Source organism: Pelecanus crispus, chromosome Z (assembly GCF_030463565.1).
Source record: "Pelecanus crispus isolate bPelCri1 chromosome Z, bPelCri1.pri, whole genome shotgun sequence".
NCBI lineage: Eukaryota > Metazoa > Chordata > Aves > Pelecaniformes > Pelecanidae > Pelecanus > Pelecanus crispus.
In genome coordinates, this window is record NC_134676.1 from 29,608,435 (window position 1) to 29,633,708 (window position 25,274).

At 36.8% G+C, this 25,274-nt stretch overlaps 1 protein-coding gene across 1 annotated transcript in view; it reads right to left on the minus strand.

The window, feature by feature from the left end:
* FCHO2 (FCH and mu domain containing endocytic adaptor 2) overlaps positions 1-25,274 on the minus strand; it is a 108,968-nt gene that overhangs the window by 76,459 nt on the left and 7,235 nt on the right. Inside the window, exons 2-7 of the mRNA XM_075726760.1 lie at positions 20,335-20,426; positions 14,202-14,276; positions 12,680-12,821; positions 12,437-12,589; positions 8,244-8,348; positions 536-634 (exon numbers count right to left, since the gene is read on the minus strand). Coding sequence (XP_075582875.1) covers positions 536-634; positions 8,244-8,348; positions 12,437-12,589; positions 12,680-12,821; positions 14,202-14,276; positions 20,335-20,426 — 666 coding nt within the window. The remainder of the gene's footprint in view (positions 1-535; positions 635-8,243; positions 8,349-12,436; positions 12,590-12,679; positions 12,822-14,201; positions 14,277-20,334; positions 20,427-25,274) is intronic.

Sequence of the window (25,274 nt, forward strand, 5' to 3'; positions counted from 1 at the left end):
TTAAGTGTACACAAAAAACCCTACACTTGAAAACATCTAAAAATTAAGGACTACTTATAACAACTATTAATTAAACCAACTTAGATGTAAAGAAAAGATCCTATAAAAGGTTCTGTTACTGAAGATCTTTTGCTCATAAACCCCGGAGTGTATAAAAAAATTTGGAAACTTTTCAGAGTGATATAATTTCAAGTTTTAGTCAAAGCAAAGCACAGTATCCTGATTATGTGTGAAATGACTGCTAATTTAATATCTAGGGAACAGAATTTTTAAATAAGCTAAAAATTCTTCACATTGTCAAAATATTTTGTTTTCTGTTAAGACAAAATTTATTCAGACTTATTCTGTAAAATTTGTGGTACTGAACTTATAAATGCAACAGGAAGCCAAAAAAATTTGAGCTTATGTTGAATTTACCATCATTTGAAATATGTGATCTTGTAATTACCACAAACATAGTAGGAAATGTTCCATTTTATAGTTAAGAAAAATACATAGCATAATCCAAACAAACAAATGATAATATAAAAATTACCTCTCCTATTTGTAAATGAATTTCCTTTATTGTATTTGACAATGATTCTATAATCTCTTTCATACGAAGGAGGTGTGTTTCTTCAATGTCTTGAAATTTCTGTAAACCAATACAAGCATTTAATCACAATGAAAATATTTCTTGAAATACTAAACCTTAAATTTTAATAATTAAATACACTAAATGGAAAAAAACCCCAATTTTTTTCAGATCTCAATCATGGTAATTACAATGTTTAAGAAAGGAAGGTGCAGAATTCACAAAGTTATGAAATAATGTACTTTAAAATATAAAGTATCTTTTCACAACCATTATCCATTTTTTTTACTTACTCTTTAAACCTTCATCTATCTTGGTTTTTTAAAAAAATCTGACTTATCTCCACCAAAAGAAAATAGGGTTATAGGGTGTTTAAAAAAAAAAAAAAAAAAAAAAAAATCTTTTCTCCACTACTGAAGAGTCTTGTTTTTTCATCTAAACCCAGAGATCTTATTTTTGGATGTGTTTTGCACTTCCTTCTTAGGACCCTCTCCTCCTGTTCACAAGATACACATGCTTTCTCCTTTTCTAGTTAAATCTATATCCTTTGCTTCTTTAAATATGATTCATTTGTTTGCTCTTTAAACTCACCATATATTATCTTTGCAGTTTGTTCCATTTTACCCAGACTTCCAGCTGACAGCCATTTTAAAATCACTTCCCATGTTTTCAATGACCCCCTCCTAATCAAAGATCAGAACTAAAAATGTCCTCATCATTCCCCACAGTCAACCATAATTGTCTTGAAATTTTTGTTTACTGCTGCTCTCTCCTAGTTCTCTTCCTATTTCTGTAACTGCCCTTTCAAGTGTATCCAAACTTTGGAGCACCACTTAATCCTCTCTCCAATTCATACAGAGTTCTCTGAAGATCATCTCTCCACATTTCACACCTCCTGCTACTCTGATTCACAAACACAACTCCATACAGAAAAGTCAAATATCTCTAACTCCCAAACACTCGGTCTTTCTTTTGCCATACTTATGTACCCCTCTAGCCATCAATCAAGCAGAATATTTTTTTTTTCCTCCAGCAGCCTTCCTCTTAATTACAGAGGATATGGTCATCCTCTGTAGCCTATTCAATGATGTTACTACTTTTAGTGATTGCCTTATTATATAAACTATATTGTTTCACTTTCAAAACTATCTGTGGTCCATCTCTATAATATCTGCTCTCAGTTACTATCAGGGTGTCTGTCATGACACGTACACAACGTGCCCTTCCAATGTGTGGCTGTTTCCACTACCTAATTTTAACGTAACCACAAAGTCAACTTTGGAGATTATGCCAATGATGCCTCCTTCATGTTTGGTTTGAGCTCCCCATAGAACTGCAAACCAGAGGTACCAGTCTCTTTTAAACTCTTCTTTATAATGCATATCAAAACAGTTAGCAGTTCAGAGATTTTTTTCTCTCATGTCAGTGGAAAACATCCCCCTCCCCCAATTGTTTCCTTATTTCTTGTTTATTGTTTTATATTTAAGATTTAAAGTCTTTGAAGTAGAGCCATCTTGGCCTTATACAGTACATAATACAAAGAGGTTCTGATCAAAGAATAAAGCTAGGTACCATAATACAACCACATCATTCATATCACAGATATAATCATTAACCAAATTGTTTACTTTCACTTTTGAAATATCAGTCCATTTTAAAAAGATGTACTGAAATGAATCTGTAATGTTAATGACCCAACAAATGCAAACCACTTCTTAGTGTCTTAAGCTACAATAGAATTGAAAAATCAACAGGATCTTTAGCTGTCCAATTCAGTATACACAGTTTAAGTAAGCATTATTCCTTTTTATAAACCTATATATTTTCCTGTAAGTTTTACAATGGTTTTAAAAATGAATTATTACTCATTCTTGAACTTTATTTATATGCAGACTGCTCAACAGCAAAATCATCCAAACTCAACTCAGTTCCAGATAAGACAGAAGACTTCTAAAGAGTAATTTAGCACTTTCAGCTATTTGATCCTTTCCAATAATTGACTGTGCTACATGATTTTAAAAAAAGCTTCTAGCAAATAAGACATCATGTTTTCTTAGCAACTGTGTAGCAATTGCATAGTACAACTATAGCTGTACTCAGAAAAATCTTTCAACATGAGGAATTTCTGTCAAATCCAATTTCTAACCAACAGTAAACTGTATTTTCCTACTTCTTCAATCACAATGAAACCTTCCATGTTTATTGCAGAAAAAGCATAGCTTGCAATTCAAGATTAGGAAGATTGTATGTTTCCAAATTCAACCTCTCAAAATCACGTATCATGAGCCACTTCACTTTGAAAACTGCAGGTAAGACAGTAAATGACAAAAAAGGAAAAATACGTAAAATCTATGCAACAAGATCAGTGGAGTTTAACTAAGAAAAGAGGACAGCTACGTGAAGACATTACCACATGGTTACCTAGAATAACGCCACAGCAATTCAAGATGTTTGCCCTCAGAAAGACAGTACGTGAATAGACAGATGTAAGCTAAGACAACTGATTTTGCACTGAAACAGCTGAGAATGCTCACACTCATCGATTTTGTTTTCATAACTAGTATATTTCAAATGAAATGTACTCTAAATTTAAAGATAATGTATGGTGTGCTTCATACAGAAGTGAGCTTCCACATATTCATGGGTGTTGTTATTTTTCCTGTTGCATCATCTCTAAAGTAGCCCTCCTGCAACCAAACTGTAGATGCAGCTACACTGTTATACTTAAATTCCACAGACAGGACTTATACTGGCAGAACAGCAATTTTCATTTCCAATGCGGACAGGTGTAGAAAGTTTCCAGGTGTCTATGATCACATGAGGTGAAAATTTAAATTTTAAGTAAAAGGGTTGTTGCAGTTAAGTTCCTTAAGGAACTAAGGACACTTAGACAAGTGTCGTCTGTAGCAAGAGGTAACTTTGTACCATTTTTGTATCGGGAAAATGCCCAACCCAAACCAAAAAGAACCTGACTGTCTCTCTGTCCCCCACCCCCAAAACCACGCACCAAAACCCAAAGCAGCCCAAAAGCATGGCCAGGTTTGCCCAGCTGTAACATCTGATACAGTAAAAAGATTTTTTTTCTCTCGCTCCATATCAGCCTGGTTTAAATCATAGAATCGTCGAATCATAGAATTGTTTAGGTTGGAAAAGACCATTAAGATCATCCAGTCCAACCATTAACCTACACTACCAAGTCCACTCTAAACCAATCAAGGGTAGACCAGACTAAACCATATCCCGAAGTGCCACATCTACCCGTTTTTTGAACAATTCCAGGGATGGTGACTCTACCACCTCTCTGGGCAGCCTGTTCCAATGCTTGACCACCCTTTCCGTAAAGAAATTTTTCCTAATTTCCAACCTAAACCTCCCCTGGCGCAGCTTGAGCCCATTTCCTCTCGTCCTATTGCTAACTACATGGGAGAAGAAACCAACACCCACCTCACTACAACCTCCTTTCAGGGAGTTGTAGAGAACAATAAGGTCTCCCCTCAGCCTCCTCTTCTCCAGACTAAACAACCCCAGTTCCCTCAGCTGCTCCTCATAAGGCCTGTGCTCCAGACCCTTCACCAGCTTCATTGCCCTTCTCTGGACATGCTCCAGCACCTCAATGTCCTTCTTGTAGTGAGGGGCCCAAAACTGGACACAGTATTCCAGGTGCGGCCTCACCAGCGCCGAGTACAGGGGAATAATCACCTCCCTGCTGCTGCTGGCCACACTATTCCTGATACAAGCCAGGATGCTGTTGGCTTTCTTGGCCACCTGGGCACACTGCTGGCTCATGTTCAGCCCGCTGTCTACCAACACCCCCAGGCCCTTTTTGGCCAGGCAGCTTTCCAGCCACGCTTCCCCAATCCTGTAGCGTTGCATGGGGTTGTTGTGACCCAAGTGCAGGACCCAGCACTTGGCCTTGTTAAACCTCGTACAGTTGGCCTTGGCCCATCCATCCAGCCTGTCCAGATCCCTCTGCAGGGCCATCCCGCCCTCCAGCAGATCGACACTCCCACCCAGTTTGGTGTCATCTGCAAACTTACTGAAGGTGCACTCAATCCCCTCATCCACATCATCGATAAAGATGTTAAACAAGGCTGGCCCCAAAACAGAGCCCTGAGGAACACCACTTGTGACCGACTGCCAGCTGGACTTAACTCCATTTACCACTACTCTCTGGGCTTGGCCACCCAACCAGTTTTTTACCCAGTGAAGACTAAGCCCATCGAAGCCATGAGCTGCCAGCTTCCCAAGGAGAATATTGTGGGAGACAGTGTCAAAAGCTTTGCTAAAGTCCAGGTAAATGACATCCACAGCCTTTCCATCATCCACCAGGCGGGTCACCAGACCATAAAAGGAGATCAGGTTGGTCAAGCAGGACCTGCCTTTCATGAACCCATGCTGGCTGGTCCTGATCCCCTGGTTGACCTGCACTTGCCTGTTGAGTTCACTCAATATGAACCTCTCCATAATCTTCCCCGGCACTGAGGTCAGGCTGACAGGCCTGTAGTTTCCCAGGTCCTCCTTCCAGCCCTTCTTGTAGATGGGCGTCATGTTGGCAAGCCTCCAGTCATCAGGGACCTCCCTTGTTAACCAGGACTGCTGATAGATGATGGGAAGTGGCTTGGCAAGCTCCTCTGCCAGCTCCCTCAGTACTCTCGGGTGGATCCCATCTGGCCCCATAGACTTGTGATACCTACCTGATAAATAACTGATATATAATTTAATAATGTAATACCTACCTGATAAATAAGAAAGCTGAACAAAGAACACCTTCATATTCTAGATACAAAATAAGCTGTTACTTTTCTCATTCTTTTTGTTGTAGTGGATTGTTCAAATGGATTTTTTCTTTTTAGTACATAATGAAAAGCCCAGCTAGTTTGCTTGCTGAAAGCCCCTACGTTTTCCTTCACTAATTCACTGTCAATAAAAAAACATTTCAAATACTCTTCATGTTTATCTTCTGTCAGTTCTAAACAAGAACTCCTTTTCATTACTCACAGCTTGCTTGCTCACTGGAGACAAATTTACAGTGCAATTTAGCAAGGCCATCTTATTAAAGTCATATTTGTTAATTTTTTTCTTATTGTTTCAGAGAGCAGTAAGTCAACTGCTATAAACACAATCTCTTTCTTGTAAGGTAAGGATTAGACAGCAGATGGCTTTTGTGAGACTAAATAAAGGTTCAAAGCAACCTGACTGAACTTGCTCTGCTTTGGATCAGAAGCATTCACAGGATCTATTTCAGTGGGGGTTCGGTAACTTCCAGAGCAACGCAAATAACAAACAGGACAGGAACTTCTCCCGAAGAGCCACGCTTGTGTATGACTTGAGAGAAATAAATGGAACAGTTCAGTATTTCTTCTGGTGTTACTTGATTTCTTTGTAGCAAAAGGTGGGGTCTACAGCAAAAGTCAGGCTACACTACAATTGATACAAACCACACAATGATGGAGTTACTGGAATATGCTTATTGAGCGAATACAACAGTTACATTAACAGGAACACTACAAAAAAGTTACCATTTTGGGTAGCAGCAGTATGTGTTCACACGTCAGTTTGATTCCATCTACTCTTATTTCTGGAAACTCTCCAGGAGGAATGTTACACTTCAGTGATTCTTTCATTGCTACTATATTATACCTGTTTCCAAGAATTGTTTTAAGATATGTAAATTAAGTTTAAAAAGGTTGCCTAGTCCCAAAATTCTCAAGTGATTGTAATCACACATGCCAATTCCAATCCTAATCCCAGTCAAATTGCCTAGGAATAACTGATATGCAAATATTTTAAGTTACAGTGAGAGACACACAATCCTAAGGCAACAGATGTAAATGTGTAAGGTGGACACATGCACAAGTGAGTCCAGGCCAGCGTCACATGTTAAACCAGCTAAAAGATACAATTCTCTCCCCTTGGTACCACATTGCCTCTGTCTTTGTGCCAGCACAAATGCTTGTGTGATCTCTTAATAAAGCAGACCTCAGGTCTCTTCTGGGTTAGAGCCAACCTTCCTTCATACATTAGTTTTAGCTGGATTAGTTCTACAAGGTAGTTCCTCGCACAAGTACTTGACAAAGAAAGAAACATGGAAATAGGACAACTGCTAATTTTGACAGCAATGCTAAGTTAAAACATAGATTGAAAACACAACTTCACACACCAGAGATGAGAGAGAAGTACAACAGGCCTTATGGCCTAGACCATGGTACCGATGAATTTTCTTTTTGAACTTTTAATTTTAGTAAAGCCTTTTTATACCACTAAGTAACTGCAATCATCACTGTTTTACACGCCACAATTAAAAAAAAAAAAAAACAACCAAACAAAACCAAACCAAAAACCAAACCCCAAACATTTAGAAGTCACAGACTTTTTAAAAGGAGAAAAAAATAATGTACATATCCTAAATTAACTCAAACTGAAAAGCAAAGCATAGGGAGTACAGCTCCTTCAACCAGAACCAAGTCAGGATACTGCACAAAAAGATGCCTTCTGCAAACTCTTCAAGGAAAGGTTGTCAGGACTCCTAATGTAACAGTTGTGTTAAAGCAGAATTTTGCAGTGGTGTGCCTGAGTACTTTGTTGCAAATGCCTGGACTGGGGGGTGGGAGGGAAGAGTTCTGGTATGTGATATATGTGGTATCCTTTCTCTGACAGCTGTGGTGAGTATCTATTCAGAGATGAACCAGATCAAATCCTAATGAAGTTCTCAAAGTAGGAAAGCAGTTTACAGATTAGGACAGGGCAGCTTTTTATATGTCAGCCTACACACTCCGCATGCTGTGAAATCCTAATTTCCAAGGAGTTAAGGAAACCCCAACACTTTCCCACTTATATGTTACAAATACAAGTATGACTGAATCTCCGTAATAATTCCATCTATGCCTAAAAATTAATCTTTGAAACTAATGAAAAGAGCAAAGAACTTTTAATCAAAATGAAAATTCCTATCTTGTAAAAGCTTTACTAAACCAACAAACATATACAAATAAATATGCCAACCAGTCCTCAACTATTACTACTAAAAGCAGAAATGAAGAAGTTAACTTTTTGAAATCTGGGGCAGTGGAAAAAAGTCTGCTATCAACAGATTTGAAAAAGGAACTTTAAAATGTAACAAGCAGCAGCATATGCAATCTTACAGAGAATGTGATATCCTCTGGAATACAGATTTAAAGTTTTTTAAAAAAAACAGAAACTTGAAAGGCTTTTCACAACCTCAGGTAAACCACAGGAAGACGCTTTAACAAGCTGTAACTAAAGTGTTTTGCTGGAATGATAATCTAAAAAAAAACATGACAGATCCCAGTATTAAAACTCCTACAAATGAGTCCTGGGTGTCCAGCAATTCACAGGATTTCCCACATGGTCACAATGCATCTACAATACTTCCGGAAGTTCATTTTGTTTTCTTTCTAAAAATTTATTCAAAAAGTCTTTCTAGAATACTACTGTTCAACTGTGTCATTCAAGGACAGTGCCATCACAACATACATGGTCAGTGTTTGCCCTTCAAACATATTACTTCTGACATTCTTGTTCATATCAATTCCAAAGGAGGTCATTCTATCTTGAACCAGTTTTTCAAAAGCTTCAATTTCAGATGTCTTCAGAGATGAAACAGCACATATTAATCTATTTCAAATGTAACTGATTTAATATAACTTACCTGTGCAGTTTCTGCCATTTTCTGTTCAAAATCAGTTTTAAATGCAGCATATTTCTCCACATATAGTTTATAGGTATCTGTAGCTTTTTTTGATTTAATTGCTGCCTGTAGATCAGTACAAAAAAGTGTCAAATGTCACACATACAATCTGATCCAACTTTTTTAAAGCCACTATTAACCGAAAGCTGAGGATGATCTATAAAGAATATTCAGGGGCATATCAAAACAGTGAAGTGTTATAACAAAATGTCACCACCACATAACTGAGATTCAAGCCATTAGAGATTTCTATTTAAAGCTATACATAAACCACATAAAAAGGTAACAAAGCAATTACCCCATTTAAATCCCTTCACTTTATGAGCAATGACTAATTTATAATATACTTATGCTGAAATCAAATTTGTATTGCTGAAGTTAACTAATTAGCTTTTGTCAAATATCTAGATCTGCAACAGAAAAACAGGAAGAAAGCACGGTTGGAATACCGAGCAAACAGTTATTTGTGGAATTCTGAAAGAGTCAATGATAAAAAAAAAAAAAATCAAGAAGGTGTAGTTCTCTGTTAGAAATGAAGGAAGAAATTCAGAAGTACAGGCATTACCATCAATGACAATTTTAAGATTAAGCGATATTTGAAAGTGAAGTTAACGCAGAACACACTGATGCCTGGATTTATGCAGCTCAGTCTTGTTTATATTAGTCCTTTTGGGCTTTATAATTTTTATTTTTTCATTATTTGTTGCTAATAAACCAAAATAATCTTTCTGGCAGTTTAATATTCTTAAAAGACAAAACAAAATACAGGAGAATCCCAATACTACATAGAGAACAAAACTGAATGAAGTGATTGTTTGTGGTAGAGAAAAAGTTATTTTCAAAGTTTACAGCATGACATGTGAGATGAAGTTCTTCAAACCTTTGATATTCTTGCTACTTCCAAGACAAAAGCCAATGAAAATAAATTTGTTCAACGTGCCTACTTTATGTAATTGAAATTTCCCATCAGTTGTAACTCAGAAGTATTCCTGAATTGTTAATGACATCAGTAGACAGCTGTGTATTTACTATTTGTGCAAGTTATGAATAGCTCTCCTCCCCTCTTTCAAATTAATTTCACCTGTCCTACAGTAAAAACAGAAACTATTTCTCACTTGCAATGACTTGTAAAGCTGACCACTATCTATAACATTCAAATGAATTAATACAAATTAATTAAAATTTCGCTGTGCAAAGAGAGAGTTATATTCTGCAATTTCCAAGAGAAAAATAACTCCAAGTCATGAGTAACAGTATAGCATTAGCACTTGTTCACCTGGGGAAACATCAATGAGGACTTCAAAGGAAGAGGAACCAAAGCTACAGTTCCATTTGTCCAGTTACAAAGAAAGCTTAAGCAGATCGTAGTCACATAACAGAGCTTGAAAATACTTCACTGTATGAAGAATATGGATCCATCAGGTGTTAAAAGGAGAGCATGAGCAGGTTACAACAAGCCCATTAGTTACTTGTCCTGAATTTTACTTCATGATTCTCACTCTTGCACATTCACACAGGTGAATTACCAAGAAGAAAACAGTCCTATCTTGTTTCCCAAATGCCATTTACTATGCTGAAAGTACAAGGTGCTCTATGAACACTTGGTTTTAAAAATAACAGACTGCTTTGCAATAAGATGATTCCAAACTTAACCATTGAAAAGGAAGGAAATGCCAAGTTAAAAGACTTCAAAAATAAGTCTTTTTGTAAAGCATTATGTAATTGAACCCCATATGCAAGTGATTTTGACAAACCCGACATTCTCTGTCTCTTGTAATCATGTTTAAGGATGAGCAGAGTCTGAGTGTTATGTGCTGAAGAGCATCTACAAAAAACAACTACTCAGCAGGACAGACAAAATGACAAAACATGAATATTTTATGATTAACTAGTAATCTCTTCTGAAAACAGGATGTGTCTATTCTCAGGTGCAGCAATTGATAGAACTCTATTTTGCAGATTTACAGTAAGTGAAAGAATAAGGGTCAGTCAAGAATTTTTTGTCAAGTCACTATAAATAGAGAAGTTTACATGTCAGAGAACAACAGGAAATTATTACACAAGCTAACACTAACTTTCAGCTGCAATGAAAATTGCAAGGCCTCAGATACCTCCTCAAATTCTTCAATAAAGTATTTCTCCAAATATCTGGCTTTGTGATAAGCTCTTAGCATATTGGTGCTTTCTGATAAAGCAGTTATTCTGCTATTTTGATAGAAAACATTTTTCATGTTGTCCTATTCTATGCCAAAGGAAAAATAAACTAATACAATCTTTGTCACCATGTTTCTGAAATTAAAAGTGTAAATTTGAATAAAGACATGACTGAAGAGATGTGATGGTCACGGTTACCTGCTCCCACTGGAAAAATTTTTTAAGTACTTACTGAGCATTCAACTGTGGCCTAATTGTTCAAACAGAAGTATCTAGGGAAGATGCATAAAACAGTAAAAAATGGCCTTCATCCTACAGTGTTTCCTCTTTCTTCCTTCTCATGTAGACATCAGTCAGACTGAACATTTCTTTGTTTCCAACTGAACAAGGACAATGTTAGGTCTTAGAAACAAGCCTTCCATCACGTCAGTTTTCCTACTGAAAAGTTTCAATCTATTTACAAGAATTCAGAAAAATTATACTTTGAATAGACTGGCAGGAAAACATCTGTCAACCCACATATTTCTGACTCATGTCTAGAATCCAACATTGACTGTCATTTCAGCCAGAAGCTAGGAAAAAAAAGCTAGATTTATATCAAAGATAAAACAATCAGAACATGGTAAACAGGATGTTTCTCATCAGTGAAAAGACAATAACCAACTCTATCTGCTCCATCAAGACAGCAGTACAAAAGGCACTAAGACCATTCTAACAACAATAGAGTCTTATACAGATCAGGTAATTGAAATAGAAACAGGCAGAGGTATCAAGATTTAAAATGAGAAGACATAGCTAGAGACAGGGAAACATGACCTCTTTTCTCTACTACTTAGTTTCCTGAAAACAGGAAAAAGTTACAGTGATGCCAGCAGATCAAGGGAGGTGATCCTTCCCCTCTGCTCAGCACTGGTGAGGCCACACCTGGAGTACTGTGTCCAGTTCTGGGTTGTCCACTGCAAGAGAAACATGGACATACTGGAGAGAGTCTGGTAAAGGGCCACAAAGATGATGAACGGTCTGGAGCCATGTCTCCCATAAGGAAAAGCTGAGACAGCTGGGACTGTTCAGCCTGGAGAAGGGAAGGCTCAGTGGGGATCAACAGATACAAAGACCTGAAGGGAGGGTACATAGAAGACAGAGCCAGGCCCTTTCCAGTGGTGTCCAGTGACAGCACAAGAGGCAATGGGCACAACCTGAAACACAGAAGGTTCCCTCTGAACATCAGGAAACACTTTTTTCCTGTGCGGGTGACTGAGCAATGGAACAGGTTGCCCAGAGAGGTTGCGGAGTCTCCATCCTTGGACATATTCAAAAGCTGTCTGGTCATGGTCCTGGGCAGCTGGCTTTAGGTGGTCCTGCTTGAGCAGAGGGGTTGGACCAGCTGACCTCCAGAGGTCCCTTCCAACCTCAACTATTCTGTGAATCTGTGAATGGATCAAACTCCCCCAAGGCCCAAGGACAGTATTAAATACAATGTCAAGATACTCATCCCTTGGATTTTTGGTCCATCAAGTGGGAACTTTTGAAATTGGCACTGAAAGTAATGTTAACTTGGTTTTCTTCTCAATGGAACAGACTTCAAATACCCATGTAATTAGCTACTTTGTCTCACTGAATGGACAACACAAAACCTCCTACTCCTCAATTCAATAGCAACAGCATTGAGTGTTTGCGTATTTACCTAAGGAAATTTATCCAAAACCATAATAGATGCTGAAACAATTATAAGTAATTTCTGTAAAAGGCACTAAACAAAATTATTGTATGATGCAGGTATTTACAAAATAAAGAATTAGTACTGCAGTGCAGTTAGAGCAGATAAGGAAGTGTAAACAAAACATGACTAGGTATTCAAAATATCATGCACATCATGAAATAGCCACAACTACTACTTGTAACTACTTTGAGCCCTTTCTGGGCATTTCACTTACTAATACAAGGTGAACGTGCTACTGATTGACAACACAATGAATTAAAATAAGATGTCACAGAACTACCTTATCAACTTCTCTTTGTGTTGCTCCTTCCTTTTTCAAACGTTCTTGTTCAACACACTTTGCATTGTAGTTTTCCTTTGACTTCTGTAAGGCCTGAGTGATACTTTGAATATTTTGCACTGCTTCCAATGTTCCTGAAACGTCTTCTTTAGTCTGCCAAATATCACATAGTTGTCAAAACCAAAACATTTTAATTTTAATGTTAAGAAGTCATTGGACATGCGTAAGAAAAAAAACAATAACCTTTTTATAAGCTTTGATTTGTTCATCTCCATACTTGTGAACTTCTTTTATTAGCTCTTGTAATCTCCGCACAAGATCCAAGTGACAGCTTGCTAGCTTTTCTGTTGAGGTTTTGAAAACATCCCAAACTGGTGCAAATGTCCTAGATTGAGAAAAATAATATGTAACATTCATCTGGATTTTTTTCTTTTAGTTGGCTATGATTTTTTTTAATAGTGCTAAACTATAATTGATAAGTTTACAGAAGTTCAGTTCTGTTCCTAAAACTGAAACAAACAAAACCACCCAACAACTGCTATAAATTCTTATTAACTGTTTCAAATGTACTTGGAATCCCATCTACTAATTTTTCCCTGGTTTATGTTTTACCTGTATTGACTCTAATGAGTAAAACACAGCAAAATTCACTTAATCTTCTCTGGCATCAGCAGATAATAATGATAAGTGATATTCCTAAAGATGATGCGAGAGCAGCTCTAAATAATTCAACACGTAGAATTATTTTTATGTGTATACTTGAATAGTGCAACAAACCAGAAATTACTTGGTTAGTTAAGTTTCTACTTGTCTTACATCATTACAGCTACAAGGATGCAGGAAAAAATATTGGCAAAGATGGTCTGCCACTAAAAGGGATTTATTGATTAAAAGAGATTAACTGTATGGCAAAGAAAGGTGGGAGAGAGGTCATTCCTCAGATTCAGATTTCTATACTGAATGGACTTCTCCAGCTGTTCTGAAGATACACTCCTACGTCAGTTTCCTGGTTAATGCTGCTGAAAAATCAATACTCTACATAGTCTTTAAAGCACTGATGTTCAAACTAACATGCAGATACAGAATCTTGGAAGAGCAGCAACAACTGGTGTCAAATTATCCACTGATGAAAGCTCCCCATATTTCTGGCTGTGATTACTACAAATAAAAAAATCCAGCTTCATCTAAGAAGTCTGAGTTGTTGGCATAATCTTTCCAATGAAAAAACAGCCATTAATAATTCAAATTTTTAAAAACATACCCTGTGTATACAATTTTAATTAAACTATGGAATAAATCTATTGAAAAGTCTCATTCTTAACATCTCTGAGGACAGAGATAACACTCCAGAAAGAAGAAATAATAGAAATACATAAATTTACTGCCACATTTGCAGACCATGTGTTCTCTCTTCAGAATAATTACCATAGGCTTGGGAGCACAGAATAGAAAGTCACATTCTTTATTATGCCTGAAAAGAACTCAACCTTAAACACAGAGAAAGAGACAGTTACTCCATGTTTGGGTTTTTGTTTTTTGTTTTTGTTTTGGTTTGTTTTTTTTAAACTGTGAACAAAGAACTGTACTGTCTTCTGTTTTTCTCATAGCTGCATGATATTTTGCATGGTTGCTGAAGAACTAACAATCATTTTTAAAGGTGACAAAGTTATGCCTCCTTCAACATCATCAATAAAATATTCAGAACCAAACTTGACTCTTAACATGTATTCAGTTAATTTTTTCTCTCTTATGTACACTTACTTACCCAAGTTGCGTGTAATTGCTTGCTGATTTGGCTAGTTTTGTCATTGACCTTGAATATGCCTCCTCTATTGTAGCCCTGTCAAAGAAAGCCATCAAAAGCATAATCGAAATTTTGAAGATATTTGAAGACAGATGAATATGCATTCTAACTGTGCGAAACAGAGCACTTTTATTTTAGCTGAAAATAACTCAATTTTAATGACTCCCTAAAAACAATATAGAAACAAAATCACAGAAGTATATTAAAAAAAAAAAAAAAAATCTGAGAACCCTGTGACAGAATGTTGCAGGGAACAGAAACAAGTAAAAGCTAGGGACTCAAGACTTGAAAAAGACATTCCTTCCTTCCTATACTCTCTGCTGTTCCCCTCTATCTTTAACATGGTTTAGTAACAGTCAGAACAAGTGACATTACAATCACCCGCCTAGTACCATCTAAACACCAGAGATTTACAGAGCAACAAATTCAAATATATTTGTAATGAAAACATTAAAATAAACAAACTGAATGCTTACTGAGCAATCATATTAAATAAAATGGGGTCTTGTCTAGTCTTTTTGTAGGGGCTTTTGGTGGCGGTTTTCTTTGGTTGTTTTTTTAAATTCATTGCATAGGGATATTTGAGTTTGGAAAACAGTAAAATAATATGCAATGAAAAGTTTATACTAATTTTCAAAAAAGGTTGTCTCAATACATTCTGATTTATTTGGGATAACCTTTTCCCTACATAAAGTTTCATCATTCTTTTCCTGCACCCAAACCCGTAATTATACTTGTCTTTTGGAGATTCAAAATCCAAGGGTCTGCATAGATCTCATCCTTAGAGCCTCTGCTGGGGCAACTGCCATGGAATAGCATCACACACAGCGTATCACAGCAGTGAATCCCTGCAAGTCCTTCCCTCACCAATCTTCCTTGCCTGCCTGTTACTAAGGTAAAGATACATACTATTTTAATTTTCCACCCTCAATCAATATTCAGCATGTAGTGTCAACTTAGATTTAGAAGCATCCTGGATTTGAGTAAATACTGTAACTGCCTTTTCTTGAAAATGCAAAACCTTGAAGCAACTTCTTTCCTGCTGTGTAACACCTTTATTCAGGGGCAAACCAGAGAAAAACAGGGAGATGAAGAATTCACCGCTCTCACAAGTTATACCATGACTATAACCACTTATCGTTGAGGCAGAGGTTTTTATTTCTCCTTCACAGCAACGCTTTCCAAGCAAAAAGAATTTTCTCATGAAAATATGAAACAAAGTAGCAGTAGTCACCTGAAACAGAGGGGCATGTATTTAAACCTACTAAACTTTCAAAGTAACTATCCAGTCAGTTGGACAATCAGTTTGGAGAGGGGGATTAAACTGTAAAATGCAGTAATTCAATTACATTTTAAATCTCACCTACAAACAACTGCAGTTATTCACCATACAACAAGTCAAATAACTTTATCCTCCTTTCACATATGTAAGTATTTTTAATGATATGAAAAGGTTTAAGTTTCCAAGGTTTGGAATTCTTACTCACTGCACAGCCACAAGCATATATGCACAGACACCCAGGAGAGACACTGATGTTTTGTTAATTACTATGATGAACAATATATTTTGATAAATTATCAACAGCTTCTATCAAAGTTTTCTTAGCTCAGTGCCTTGTTTGGGGTTCCCCCCCCTCCCCCCTTCTTTTTTTTTTAAACACAAGATTTCTGATGAAAATCCCCACCTCTCTTCTTTGGAACAATTTACAGCATACTTACCTGAGCAATCTTGACAAAACTGGAGTTCCACAATTTAGCACACATTATCAACATACAACAGTTACAAATGCTAACAACTGAAAGATGCTGTTACCGACCAGTTGGGCGCATATATCTACATTTGTCCTGTTACTGACCAGTTGGGCACATATATCTACCTTTGTCCTATCAACTGACTTCCTAGAGCAGTCTGATGTACCAGTAACACACTACGAACACCTCAGTAAATTAATTTTCACCCATTTGAAAATCTGTCTTTGCTTGGGATCTGTTAAACATCTAAAAGTTAAATGGTAATATATATATTGCCAGTTTCTTCTGATCAAGGAGATTCTTTTTATGACACTTACAGGCAAGTGGTGCAGAAAAACATTTGAAAGACCTCTAGAGAAAAGCCAACACAATACCTGTTCAGTTCCCAGCTGAGCACAGTGTTTTCTTACATGTAAACAGTTTAGGTGTAAATACACACAAACACAGACCAGTTCACCTACAAAGTCTGTGCAGTATTTAAGGAAAAAAACCTGTGGGTGCAGCCCAACCTTCTTATATTTTCACTTCTTTAAAAACAAAATTTCTACATGCTTTATCAAGAACAGAACAAAGATATCTAACTTTCGGCAGATAGGTAGATAACCCACCTCACCCGAGATTTACCAACATTGAGCAGATTGTCTGCCACAAAATTCACTCTTTCAGATGACATATTTCTGAATCACAGATACAACTGTCTCTCAGTTCTTTCAGTGCTTGACCATTAACAAATACAAAAAAAAAAAAAAAAGTGAAACAACACTGTTGAAAACTGAGTTGGTATTGACTGACTGAACACAGCCAAGGAGGAAACCTTCTGCTCCTTCTATGGATATCCAGTTGGGATGGCAGATACAGTATAGAAATATTATGCCATTACAAATGAACACATTTCAAACAGTTTTGTTTTTTTCAGAGGAAACAACTGTGCAATTTCAGAAGGTTCCCAGAGAAGATTTGAAAGAAAAATCTTAAAATAAAACTCCTTAAGCTGACTATAATTAAAAAAAAAACAAACAAATCCCACATCCTATACAATTTTTCTTTCTTCATTACTTTTTCCAAGGCTGAAGAAAAGGGAACAATAGAATCTTCTCCGATTAAGCTGCACACCACCAAAACATTATTCTGAACAGTGCAAGTAACAGACCCTGGCTTCATGCAGTGCCCTTTGTGCCCTAAGCAGTCTGTACATCCAGATACACTCACCATCTTTCCTCTATCTTTTAGATCACTCCATAAGAAAGCAAATTCTCTGACTAGTCTAGAGACTCCAGCAATCTTGACTGATCAGGTGACTACTGTCAAACAGCACATACAGAGGTTAAGTCCTCTAACTTGTTAAAAGTATTATCACCAACTCAGCTCTGCCTCCTCTACCTATTGAGCAGTTTTCAGTCTCTCATGTCTCCACTTCTGAAATAAATGACCAATATGTTCAAAAGGAATGGAAAGACAGATTTGAAGAAAGTTCAAATGTATGTAAGTTTAGTTTTCACAGGGAACAGTTCAGGAAATCAGGTACGTAAAAGTCAGGGCATAAAAACACTGGATCTAGGAGGCTCCTAATAAATGTTGTTCATTCACTTACATATGTCTAGCAGAAAACAGTACTGCAAAACAATATTCAGACTATACTCTGGAGAAAGGAGGGGAACAGATGATTATGTGCAACATTTCTTATTTTCTTTGCAATAAACAAAGATGCAAAACAGAACATGGTCAAGACAATTGGACTGTTGTAAAATACTGTTAAAGTACTACGCATTCCAATTTCTTTTGACATCAAGAATTTGACCCATGTGAATAAATGTGTGCTACTGAATCATATTTATTTGCTGGGAAATTGACTGACATCCCACAGTAACTTCACAATGGTAGTAAAGGACCTTACTGCCTAGATATGGACACTCGTAAACATTTTTACTAAAGTGAGGACATGAAATATTTAAGGTCCATCTATTTCTTTGAAACTACAAACTATATGCCACAAACTACTGCTAGCTTAGACTGAGATTGATCAGTTATGCACCTCTCACTTGAAAAGAAGTACCCATTTGGCATTCAACTGCTTTTTTTACTGGCAGCCTGGCATACTGAGATGCATCAGTAAAGCAGAGCTGAAGAAAACACAATGGAACAGACAGGGTACCAGGTTTAATATCCTGATAGGAGAAGGTCACTGGAAAGGACTGAACTTACTGCTGCTGGTCTGCATCACTGACAGATGTTTTCCAATCCCAGGGCAAGTTGCTCTTAAGAAACTATATTGAAGCCTTGTCAAATAAATTAAAACGTAGCGCTAAGATTCTAGTGAATCTCAGTGTGTTAATGAGAGCTGAAATTTTTTCACATATTTTACCAAAAATGCTGTAAGATGGCTGCATATCTCTTTCACACATCCTGATCCATGCACAAGAACAGAAAATACATTGCTTCATCTCTCATTGAGGATGAAGTGCCCATGTGGTTCCTCATGTATTCTACATGGTCATTAGTCTTCAGTCTTAAATGTTATTTAAACTTGTTTAACTGGGAAAAAATAACTGAAAATAATTGTCATCTTCTTGACAAATCATTAGAATTAAGTAGCAGAAACTTCAGCTGAAGCATTTTTAATATGTGGAGAAAGGTCCAAATATTTTATTTATTGATTACAAAGGCACATCTAATTTAAAATTTAATTTGAAGGAGCTGGTAGAGTGAAAAAAACTAGAATACCACATTCTTTTTACTAGGAATTTTGTGTAGAATGAACTGTCAAGTTTTATTTATGTCACCATAATAAAGCAAAGAATCCAAGCCAGATATAGAATCAAGTTATTTTTATCCACTTGCATAAGACCTTTCACCCTAGGACCAACATTAATAAAACAGAGCATGCCCAAAGAATACAACATAAAGGCGATAAGAAGCAAAGTGAGTGAGAGAGCTTCTGATCTAAATATGGAGGTAAATCAAAATGCAATGGATGTAAAACTAAAAAAAATTAAATGCGTCCAGGTGTTGTATAGCTTAGGTCTATGACTTACTGCTACAAAAACTGAGTGATTCCAAGAATTAAAGCAGGTTTCAAAAGAAAGATCTAGTTACTCATAAAGATAACACAAGGCAAACATTTGTAACTGTCAATATTAAAAGTGCAAGCTTGTGAAGCCCTAAGCATTTCATAGTAAACATGAACAGTGTGATAGGTCTCAAACCGTGATTTCTCTGAAACCCAGTCTGGCTTCATAATGTGTCCTCTGGAATCAGGTATTCTTGAAACACAAGATTCCTTGGTTTGTGTAGTCCTTCCAACAGGAGACTGCCCATCACACATGGACTCTGGAACTCACCCGTTTCTACTTACTGGAAAGACTTTTTTGTCATTTTCTCCAACTCACTTTGAAACTATGCAAATGTCAGTGCAACTGAGTATCTGCAGATTTGTGGTGGTTATGTTTTGTGGAAATTTAAAAAACAAAACAAAACAAAATCTTTGCTGAGATCTGTTTGAGGCCAAAACTGAAATTTTGATGAAAAATTCCAGAAAACAAAGGCTGTTTCTTTGGACAGCTTTTACTGCAAGAAACCTTCACTGAAACAGGTCCTCAGTCTCTTGCAAGTTTTTCCATGTGTCATGTGGTGTCAGTAACTGAATTAAGACAAAATTCTGAATCAGATATAGAATTAATTTTGTCCAGAATGGAAATTCTTATGTTCAACGTAGCAGCAGCAGTCTTCTTTCACAAAGAAGAACTAAAGACAGCACTAGGTCATCTGTTTTGGAAGCTGTCACATCTGCAGATTTCAGTTCTATCCCTTTCATCCCACAGAGAAGAACCTGTGTTATTTTCTGCATATTATTTTATTGTCCCTACGTATCACTCCCTTTTCTTTAACAAACCTAGTTTCTCAACATCTTAATCTGAAAGCATGATTTTTTGAATATCGTGCCAGCAGTTGCTAATACTCTAATAGTAAATCTATGGTAAAAAACCTTGTAACACTGATAATTTCTGCTGCTTTAAATTAATGCTTTTCTTCCAAACACAACGAAAAATTCAGATTAATTTAAATAAACTGCTGGACATTTAATGTGACACTTCTAACTTTTTACTCTTGTTATTTAATTCAAACCTGAAAAATTAGAAGTTTGTTATTAATTGATACTTAAGAGTTGCTGTTCAGTTCTAAGTGAATGGAATAAACCAAGATATTCTTGTAGGATATAAGAGATATTTTACAATGCTTGTTGACTTTTACATATTTTTCATGTTACTGTTAAACATAATAATGAACTTAAATGAAATCCATGAACAGTATATTAAAGAGCCAGGATTACCAAGGATGAACTTACCTTTCTCTTATAAAGTCTGCTAAGTCTTTTGTTGACAAATGTCCGTGTTTCATGTTATGATAGAGGACATCAAAGCCATTGTTCCTTTCCCCCTAAAGATTTATAGAAAGAAAGTAGAGCTATGAAACACAACACACTAAAGCAATTACAGAACAAAGTATAGAGCCTATGCATTGTAATAACTGAAGAAGTTCCACGAAATTAATGATTTCTAATGCTTCAGCTTTTTACCAGTTGCTGTTAGTTCCCTTCAATCCTCTGTATGTAAAATAAAATAAAATCACCTCAGCAGCTACTATCACACTTCGAATGACAACTCTTCTATTGCATATTTCTAGGCTATATTCAAAACCGTATCTTTTCTAGATTTCTACAGGTCTTGTATTCTTTCACTTCCCATTTTATTAAACACATACTTAATATTGTACTCTCTCGTCTTTCTCTCATACCTTTTGTTATTTTCCATGAACTAAAATTCACATTTTGGGATCACTGGATATCCTGCCTCCCCACTCTTCACGCTTCATGTATCTTCCTCTGTTTTTTGTAAAATTGGTAAAAAAAAAAAACCCCAAAACAAACCCCCTAATCCCTTCCTTCTCACAGGTAACTTCCCTTTGCCTATTCTTAAGTTTAGTTTTAAAACTTAAAACATTTTTCAGCTAGTAAGGTGTGCCTCACCATTAAAACTGAGACACTGCCCTAAACACTGATTAATAAACTCAGCCAGCTTATCACCTCTGCCACTATGGTGAATTTCCCCCAGACAGGAGAAAGCAACAATAGAAATGAAAGGAAGGCGAGGCAAGGCACGGCATAATAGCACTGCTACTATAAAAGTTTTCCTGTCAAACTATCCATTCCCCTCCTCCCTTCCACAAGCTTCAGATCCATAGTGCTGCTGCTACAAAAGACACAGAAGCACGCCCTCAGGAAAACTGCATGCATGTTCAGAGTGGAAGAGAAAGAAGAATGGGAAGCAGAATCCTGGACTTTTCACAACGGCACCTCTACATCCCTAGAAACAAGAGCCTAAGGATTTGGTAATACACCCCTCCAAACATTTCCATCCTTTTTGTTCCAGAAAAAATGTGTTTGTGCAGCCATAAGGCACACCTGATTGGGGAAATTATACAGCTGAAAAATAAAGCTGCAAATAAAAATAAAGATCAGTGATCCAGATCACTATGAGGACATCAACAACTGCATTGCTCAGCAGAAGAGGTGGGAGAAGAAGGGCAAGGCAGGCAGGGATCTGCCAGCTTAACGAAGTGGAAGCAGCCACAGGTGGATGGAAGAACTTCACCGCAGCCATGGTAGTAGGCCCATTTCCGTGAAGTGTTAACTGTACTAGATAATACACCAGTCTTATCAATAATATTGCAAGTTGCCTTAAGGAACACCATGCATAGACACATAAATTTACAACTAACAGACGACTGAAGGCAATTTGATTCAGATTACTACCCAGGATTATTTGCTTTACTTCTCCCAAGCATAGGTGAAAACAAACCCAAACAAACAAAAAGAAAAAACACCTAAAAAAATCACAGTTCCTAAAGTTGCACTAAGTTGTAACCTGAAAAAAGTTAATCAAAATGCAGATCAGTTTAGCATAAGTGCAATTACAGAAAGGTCTGTTAAGAAGTACAAGCAGAACTAAACTGAATACATGAAAATAGAGCAAACTAAAAGGACTATCTACAGAGCAAGGCTTTATAAGTCTGAAAAATAAAAGAAGGATAAGAACACCAATTAGTAGGAAATGTAATTTGTTTTTTTTTTAAAATGTTGTCTTACTCTTTCAAGTACCAATCTAAACAGCTTCACTCCCCTTTCATTCCCCCCTTTCATTCCTATCTAACCATTTTTCCTTGTAGTTTGAAGCCCACAATAATTTTGACTACTGGTGCACTAATAGGTAGCTTATAAACTTTCTGTATTTACTCAGTATAAACCCTGAATTTCACCGCATTACATAAACACCAGAATAACTCTATAATTAAGACCTGACCAATATTTTCAATTAGAATACAAAATAAAATTCTTATTTAACGACTCCAAAGTTGTTACTGTACCCAAATTTGGAGATAAACATTTAACAAATAAATGTTAGGCATTTCTTCCAGAAAAACTAATAAAATTCTCCTTTATGAAATGTTCTTTCCCTTTGCCTTAAGGTGTTTCTTCTAGCTAAACCAACACATTGATCAAAATGTGCTGAGCACAGACTGCTTCTGAACTTTTAAAAGCAGCTTTTCATAACGGGAGCTTCAATGGGGACTTTTCTATACCGAAGCTCCATAAATTACCTGCCACTTTAGAAATACAGGAAGAGTAGCATAGCTGTGACACAGCCTCTGGCTGCAGCCTTCCTGATGGCTGATAATCTACCAGAAACATAACTTTGCAAACCTTTAGAGAATGGAATGAGCCAGAGCAAGCAATTCCCATCATCATCTTGTTCCGTAACTGTAATGGAAGGTTACTGCGAAGGAACTAGTTTTTCCACTTAAATGGAAGTTTTTCTAATCAGTCCTACTCTTGTTCCTGACTTCACACTGAATAGCAGAAAGCACAACAGAGAAACAGAACAGATACTTTCCTCAATTAAAAAAGTCTCCTGAAATGCACATCTCTTATACATTATCAATAGTTATCAGAGACTAAGGGGCCATGTGAAAACTACGTTAAGGTTTAAACAAAGCAGCAAGTCCAAAGTAGACTCCCAGATTTGAGGGCCTATGTGCTTTAAGCTTGGCACAACTAGAAGACACGTTTTCACTTGTGAATATAATGCCAAGTGTAGCATATCTTAACAATATCAGGCTCTACCTATAAGCAAAAACATCTAGACTTCAAAACTGTTCAATAATTTACATGATCAAGAGTTCTGATGATTAACCTGATGGCAATTCTATAAATTACATTATCTTCTACTCACATTTGGAGACATGTGTGTACCTATGTCAAATTAAGTATGGTATCTCAGTGCAGAGAGCAGACGTTTTTCTGCTTAGGAAAAGCTATATGGCCTATCCACAACCCCTTCATTCAGTAGTTATTTTCATGAAGATTAGCTCATATAATTCTATGAATACAGTGAGCATCAGAATTAAGGCTCTGTATTTAGGATAAAGACAGAGATGTATGCTGTGGCTAAGAGAAAAAGTAGTTCAATTTACAAAGTATGTATCCTCTTACATGCATGTATGCCATCAATACTGTTTATTTGTGTTTTGGTTGTTTTTCCTTAACACTGCCCCTCCCCACACATTGTATAAAATTCTGTACATGGAAATTGTGTGTCTAGCCAATTTTTCTTCATTAAGTGTTTTTACCTGTTCCTTCCTGGTGGCAACAGTAATAGCTGGGATCACTAAAAGCCCAGTACTGGCCTACTTAAAAATAAATAAATGCAGCACATAGCAGAGGGAACTGATGAGACCTTCCACTCCATCTCAGAAGCAATTACCATCCACTGCTATGACAGACAGAGAGTGAAGTCAGATCCAGATTCTTCTAGAAGTTGTATCTTGGAGAAAGAGGAACCTCTGTTGTCACATATAACATCAGGTTCTACGGAACAGACTTGCAGATCAGTTTGAAGGACCATTTTGAATGTCATTTCACAGGTAAAACACCATCTGTTGATGATGACCCTGTCACTACTCAACAGAAAACTGTAAAACTGTACACGAGAATAAAAAAAAAAAAAATATAAGTGGTCACCCCTCCATATAATTACTTCGAAGTTCAGTAGCAGTTTTCTCCCTCTTCCCTAGAGCTAACAAGACTCTCTCTTCAGAAGCTGGTGTTCTTGTTGAGGTTTCCCATTTTACACTGCCGTAAGAGCACTCTTTTGTGTATATAGTATAGATAACTCCTGACAGCAAACCATAAGAGGAAACAAGACTTCAAATACAAGTAAACAGTTCACTTAAGTAGAGCCTACAACAAGGTATTACTGACCAACTTTGCATAAAAATAAATTAAGTCATGGAAAGTGAGGGCAGACAGTCCTTCGATTTCCCTTCATCAAGAACTAACTGCAATGATTTTCTCATGGAAATGAAAGTAACCCTGTCAGCAAATGTGAAGTCAGAATTCAGCATTTCCATGACTTGTGCATAACAGGAAACAGATTACAGGAACTCTGTTTTACTGAACTACTTAAAAGACTTTGAAAATTTTTAAGCATAAGTTTGTTTGTTGCATATAAAGATGATTCTGAATTTAAAACCTACATTTGGTAAAGTAGCCAGAAAATTCTGGGCAATGTGCAGCAGTATTTATTTCCTACATTTCCAATCAAACTGTATGAGTGCAAGCTCTGTCTACTTTGGACTAAAACTGTTCAAAAACTATTAGTGTAAAAAGCTAATACTCTCTATTACTCTACTTGAATTGAAATTGCCCAGAGATGTCAAAAACTACAAGAAAGAGTTCTTCAGGTCTGTGAACAACAAGCAGAAACAGAAGGAAAACATTGCCCCACTCTAAAACAAGAGAGCTAAATTAGTCGCCAACAACACTGAAAAGGCAGAGGTTCTCAATACTTTCTTCACCTCTGTCTTTTACCGGCACTGTTGGGCCCTTGGCCTTGGGAACAAAAATCCAGGTTGATGCAAACACAGAGCCACTGTCAGTGAAGGAAGAGTTGGTATGTGAACTATTACAGGAGCGTGACCCCCACAAATTGATGGGCCCTAACAACATCCACCCAAGGGTGTTAAAGGAGCTGGCTGATGTCAGTTGTGAGGCCGCTCTCCATACTCTTTGAGAAGTTGTGTAGACTGGGGGATGTCCCAGAAGTCTGGAAGAAGGCTAATGTCACCCCCATCTACAAGAAGGGCTTAAAGGAGGATCCAGGAAATTATAGGCCCATCAGTCTTTCTTCAGTCCCTGGGAAAGTTACATAACAAATCCTCCTTGGGGCT